This window comes from Protopterus annectens, chromosome 7.part0, assembly GCF_019279795.1.
Source record: "Protopterus annectens isolate FY-2018-M chromosome 7.part0, PAN1.0, whole genome shotgun sequence".
NCBI lineage: Eukaryota > Metazoa > Chordata > Ceratodontiformes > Protopteridae > Protopterus > Protopterus annectens.
The window spans coordinates 698,738,584-698,745,427 of record NC_056739.1 but is presented as its reverse complement, the minus strand read 5'-3'; the positions used below and the strand labels follow the sequence as shown (position 1 = coordinate 698,745,427).

General features: G+C 37.9%; 1 protein-coding gene across 1 annotated transcript; it reads right to left on the bottom strand.

Moving 5' to 3' along the window:
- Window positions 1–440: 440 nt before the first annotated feature.
- On the bottom strand, window positions 441–4,315 carry LOC122806640 (toll-like receptor 12). The gene has a single exon (XM_044077228.1). The coding sequence runs from the start codon at window positions 4,311–4,313 to the stop codon at window positions 2,304–2,306; it is 2,010 nt and encodes a 669-aa protein (XP_043933163.1). The 5' UTR covers window positions 4,314–4,315; the 3' UTR covers window positions 441–2,303.
- Window positions 4,316–6,844: the final 2,529 nt, after the last annotated feature.

Sequence of the window (6,844 nt, the reverse complement as noted above, 5' to 3'; positions counted from 1 at the left end):
ATGCTTTGGTGCACTACCGGGGATGATCCGCGTACACAGACACGGTAACTTCCATGTAGGCTCTACACTATGGCTACATGGATTTTATTAAATCTGGGGGAATGTCATTTACAGTAGTCTACAGAGTCAAAATAACTAGGTATGGATTTGACTGCTTGGAAAGAGTGTGAGGGACACTTACAGACGATTAAATCACTGTTGGCATGTAGAAATAACTGAAATAATCTGTAGTACTTTTTAGAATTATTTCTATGTTTTCCTGAATGTTATTTAAGAATGTGAAGCGCAAAGGGCATGCCTTACACCCTCACTGCAAAACAAAGAAATCACCCCAATGATTCCACAGCAATGCAGCAAACTGACTTCAAAATAAAACAGAAACAATTCAGATTTAGCAAAAATGAAATACAGACTGCACAAAATGTAAATAGTGTGTTATTTTAATGTTTCCACTGTTAATACAAATTATTTAAAAAATAAGAATATTTGGTATTTACGTATTATCGCAACCACATTCCGAAAAGGCGAAGCAATACGTAAGTGCCATTTGTTCTTCAGTGACTTGAGTTTAATAGCCCCAGTTGTTTTTTAAAGCTCCGTTAGCTTTTTACACAGGAATCTTATATTTCCAAAGAAGAAAGAATTGTCCAAAAATAACTAACTGTTCCAAGGAAATAGGTTTACATGATGTGTAATGCACGTAAATTGCACTATTATCTGCTGTTATTTCCTGACACTCCTGTACAGAATCGCTTCACTAACGTACTTACTGTTATTGGGAACCCTCTGTTTGATAATACAGTTGTCTCTGAGGATGCCGCTAACGGACACTTGTAATGTATTCACCGTAGCTAATGTGGAGACTGCACTACAGTGCCTGGAATGTAAATCTTAGCAAGAAAAACACCTTCAATGTCACGGTTTGACTTTTGAAGTTCATACGAAAGAGTTGTTACTTTTCCGCAGGCAGCATGCTGTACAGATACCCATATTTGGGAATCAGTATAGGTGGCCAATAATGGACTGATCAAAACTGATTGTAACATTTATATGTGAATCTCTTTAAAAAATAATGAGTTATATGTAACATTTTTCGTCAGAACAATGGCTTGGAAATGAACCGCTTCGCCTGAATGTGGTTGCAATAATACGCAAGTTACCGAATATTTAAATAAATGGTATATACGTGTGTTAAAACGATAAGCTTTCTATTAACAGCTGCTACAGAAGACAAAATATAATTTGAAACTGCAATACATATCCTTTAAGATATTACTTTAAACTAAAGTTAGACTGTAATATCTGATGTGTTTATGCCATAAGTCTGAGTAGAGCATTATGTCACAAATAATTTGACTAGCCCACATAAACAAGACAACTACAATGGATCTTTTTATAGAGTTAGTAATACCACTTCATCCACTATATAAAACAAATAAGTCCTTCATTAGAAAACATACCAAAAATGTTTCTTAATATTACTATTTTAACATTATAATCTAATTATCTTAATGAAATAGATTGCAACTTTAAGTACTTGCTGCTGGTTATTATATGGCTGATTGCGAAACAGCTATATTTGCCAAGCACTAGAACATCAAAACATGCAGAGTGATGCTAACAGCTACTAGGTACTGCAGTGTATGTGTCCCTTATAAATAGAATTTTTTCATACTAAACTGCTGATTCTGGTCAGCATGGGGGTCCTCTGTCTAGTAGTGCCCTCTTAATATACTGGTACATCAGCATCAGTTCTGTCTGTATTGAGAATGCAGATATTTGAGAATAGTTTTTATTTTAGTGTAATAGTAGATTAGGGCAAAAGTCCGTGAAATAGCAGTAATCTTCGTCTTGTAGATATGGGGTAGTTTCCATCAGTTTTTACCTGTCAATTTGCATAAAACCTTCAACCATGCTAAAACTCTTAGGTCATCTCTGACAAGAAACATGTCTGATTAATGGGCTGTGTCTGATTAAAAATACACAAATACATGAACAAGGAGAAGGGGAAAGTAGCTGTTGCAGTATACAGAACACTGCGGAGGCCCAATGGTATAAAGTACCAATTTAACTGTTTAAGTGGTTTGGTAGGGATACTAGCGGCAGGTAAAACCACACAATTTTCTGCTCTCTCTCTGTAAGAAAGGTATCAAACACCCGTGAGAATGATATTCTTTTCACGTGCAATGTCTATGAAAAAGCAGAGAGCTTGTCCATTTGCAGAAGTGTGTGTAATTGCTTGACCCATTGACAAATTAAACGTTCACATTAGGCGCAAATCTATAGTAGATGAACCGAAAAATTTAAATGTGAATTGAGTGGTCATGATTTTTTGCTTCCATGAGGGTCCTTTTCAGCCTTCCCCAGAACATCTGTTTTTCATTTTCCCCTTCTGGCCAGTCAATGTAGGTCTTCTTCTTGGTCATCCTTGCCAGCCTGTGAAAGGCTGAAATCTCATGGGAGAAGATTCTCTCCAAGAACACCAGCATGAGAAGATCTTGGCTTTCTGCTAGGAGCCTATAAGTGGCCATTCTCATCTCCAGGGAGCACCATTCACTCCGTAGGTAGTGACGGGTGATCACACAGATTGTTTTCCTGCTGCTATTGATACTGTCTACAATGTTATCTAAAATGTCCTTCCCCACCTCAAAGTCTCTGTTATGCAGACACACCTTGAGGAAAGGTGGTCCCTTATGTTCCAAGTTTGGAAGAAGCTCCGTGACAACCCACCGTTCATCCTTACTGCTGTATGACACAAACACATCATAAATGTATTGCGTTTTGTACGATGCCTTGCCTGTTAATCTTGACAAGTGCATACGAAGACTATAAAGTAGATATATAATGAACCAACCAGCTTTAAGGTAAACAATCGTGAAAACCAAAAACAGTAATAGGAATGCAATTGTTACAGTAAAAAACATAAATTCGTAGGAATATTCACACACATCCTCCAGAAATTTAACAAAATTACTATGTTCATGGAGATGTAGTCTTAAGCATTTTACATGACCAAGTTTTAATAACATTTTCCTTCTGGTTGCAGCCCAACGTATTATCCAATCATTGTGGCAGTCACACTGTAGAACACATCCCTGGAATAAAATTAAATTTAAGCTAATGGCAGTTTGGAACAACTCGGATTCTAGAATCAAAATATTCTGACGCTGAACCACAAATACTTCAAGGGACACAAGATCCTGAAACATTGCAGCAGTAAAGTGCACGATGCCAGAATTCTTCAGAATTAAACACCTCAGGAGTGTCAAGTTTCTAAAAAGTAGTTGTGTCTGTTCAGGGAGGACATCTATTGTTCCAATTACGTCTTCTAAGTACAGCACCTTCAGTGTCTGAATGTTAAGTGGAAGTAGCGTGTAAGTGCTGGCTTGATTCTGTAAATACAGTATCTCAAGATTAACAAACGCGTCGAATCGTTTATCAGAGCAGAAAGGGTTGGCAGTTTTAAGATGGAGCTCTTTTAGTGTAGTCGCCATCGGTGCAGACGCGCAGTCTTCAAACCAAAACAAAATGCCGCTCCCATAAAGGTACAAGTTCTCTAAGGAGGTCAAGTGAGAGGCATTACTAACAATCGCGTCTAAGTCACCCTTCGTCTCCAGATATAAAGTCCTGACTCCAGCAGGAAAATCTAAAAGGGTGATATGACGACCATTCTCTATAACAGTCAGGGAAAGTGTGTGTAAAGGCAGGTCTTTCAAAGCCCCCGGGCTGATTACTTTGATGTTATTCCCGCGCAAGAAGAGGGACGATAAAACCTTCATATGTTTGAGCTGTTTTTTCTCGATCATCTGAATTCTGTTGTCAGTTAGGTCCAGCTCTATCAGTTGTTCCAAACCCTGAAAGGCGGACTCCTCTATGGTTTCCATTTCGTTGCTTCTAAGGCGGAGGTAGCGCAGATAAGTCATACAAGAAAATTGTCCTGACTTAAGTTCATATATAGAATTAGAGGAGAGGTCCAAATAAGTCAACTGAGCAGTAAATGTCTTGTTTTCAGGGCAGATGTTAATTACTTTTAAATCGTTGCCTTGCATCTCCAAACGTATGAGCTTTTTCATTGTATACAGAAATCCAGACTCTGAGCTGGTTATTCCACAACTATGAACGTCTAAACTCTCCAGCTGAACACACTTTGCAATTATTTCATTGGAAATGTTATACATCCGATTGATACTTACAGTCAGATGCTTAACTCTGAACCTGCTGGCAACTTGACAAATGGTTTTCACGAAGCCATAATCCTGCTCCTGGCTTCCTTTCACGGTAAGGTTGTGGATTGACTGGAGGTGGGACTCCATTAACTCGGTCACATTGAAAAGGGACACACCAACAAATAACGAGTCTAGGTGTGTGGAGTTAAATAAATACGCGCTGTCAATACGGGGTAAGAAAATCCATGACAGTATCAGATCTCTTACATATAGCTGAACTCCTGGAAGTGAGGTCCCAGCTGTGCTGTCAAGAACAGGAGTGCAATTTCTTTTAATGCTATCCAGCTGTTCAAATGCTGCAATAACATGACCCACGCAGGGTTTTTGTCCACTCTGCAGGAAACTTCACACCTACTCTTTACACACGTGCTTAAGCTCACATTGTCAGTGAGTTGAGTATAACTATAAATGTGTAGCTTTTTTAGACTATCAAGCCCTTCCAATGCGTCTTCTTTGATAATAGAATCATTCACGAATCTTTCAAATTTCAGAGTAAGGGATTCCAGGTTCTTCAGTCCATGAAATGCACCTGAGTAAATTACTGTTCCCTTCTGTAATTTCAGGTGTAGTCGTTTCAGGTTATAAAACTGAGAAAAAGCTCCCCGTTTAACAACAGATACTTCGACTGCTAGCCCAACTAAATCAGCAGCAATGTCCCTTAGTTCATGCTGGTAATTGGCCGATTTACTACACCCTACTTCACTAACATTCATGGGGATATAATAGCCCGGAGGTTGGTCCACATGTATGTCGAATAAAACATCGAACGGTGCACAGTCCTTAAATACCCACCCCCAAACTAAAACAAGAGGTGAAATACAGAACAGGGCAGTAAGGACAAACCTGCTCATGATTTCGTTGTCGGTGTCTGCATCGTAGATGCAACAGTCTGCCAGTTTATTCATACTTCTGTAAACCACAGGTTGCTGACGTCGCAGCCTAACGTCCTTTTTCAAGAAAACATTTTCAGCATGCAAAAAATAAATTCGACTTAAAGGGCAGTAACGGCGCTGCAGCAAATGAATCAATAGTAAATTTCATGTTTGTGTCATCCGGCTTATGTCGGTTAGGGGTCGTCACAGCGGAACTCCGGTCTGCTAATGATTGGTAGTGGATTTTTACGTGCCGAGTTACCAGCCCTGACGCACAACCTTAAACGAAGGCACGGTCATTCGCGCATGCCTCCACACAGAAGAGGCTTTTGCTGAGAATGAAACGATACAACGTCTTGCTATGAGGAGACAATGCTACCGTAGCACCACCACCGCAGTCATAAAATGAATAGTATAGGTAGGGAAAACATGTTAAAAAGAGACTGAGCGAAACAAGAAAGAGGAAAAAACAGAGTTACGAGATATTGACATTCTCAATATAGCAGTACCCTTGCCCCCGAGGACATCTGTATAATTTGTCTTATAAGCATAAAAATAACATTGATATTCCATTGTGCTTTCCAAATTTGCTAATCTACAAAAGTGTGATAGCTTGTAAACTATTAGATCATTGTAGTTTTTTGAAAAGCTTCCTAAAATGCATGTCAGTAGTGTTATTTTTTTAAATAAATTTTAATTTTAAAGCTTGAGTGTTAATAAGGTGTTACAATTATGGTCACGATTGATTACAAGCTTCTAATAAGTTAAATTTCTATCATTTTCTCCCTCTTTAAGTAGCTAACTTAAAAAAATAATCTAAACGATAGCTTGGCAGTGGCAGTTAGTTTACAAGCTCCCTAAGAAACAATCACAATTGTGAATTGTTAATGACAGCTTACAGTAAGCTGTTAGACTTTTTTAAGAGTTGGTGGCGGGCACCAAACGAGTAAGTGCACAACATGCTCTCCCACAATCTAAAATAGTAACCTCTTCACAGTACAACCACTTCTACATCTGTACACTGTAGGCATGTACAGCATGCTGTATCACTGTGCCATCTAAACATAGCAACCCCCTTCCAAAACACACACATACACACACACACACACACACACACACACGCGCGCACACACACATTCTAAGATAAATCATGTTTTCCAAATTACCTGTGTTTAAAAAAAGTGGTTGCTACTTAGCTGATGCTTTAGTACAAAGTAAAACATCTTTTCTTGACTATTAGAGTGCGCGCGTGTGTTTGTGTGTGTGTGTGTGTGTGTGTGTGTGAGTATATCTATACCTATATGTATATATGGTTTCACTTTATAATCCTTTTTTTTCAAAACAGGTTTATTGTTTTAACATATAAGAGAAATATAACAATTTTATACAAGTAATTAAAAATAGGTATTATTATAATATTCAACAAAACAACTAAAGTATTTACAAAGACATCCACTACAATCAGATCAATTAAACTAAAATACCATGCTATTGAAATTAAATTTTTTTTAACAAATTTTGTAAATTATCCCATACAATAAAATAAGATGTTTTTCTATTTGTTCTAGCCTAATTGTGTTTATTTCCATATGGCACACTATATTCATAAGATTTTTAAATTCATTGAACGAAGGAGGTGTATCTGAAATCCAATTTCTAGTTATTATTTTCCTAGCCACTGCTAGAATAGACCATAACAAGGGAAGCTTAACCTTTTTAACACGTTGAGGTACAGGTGTGTTGAAT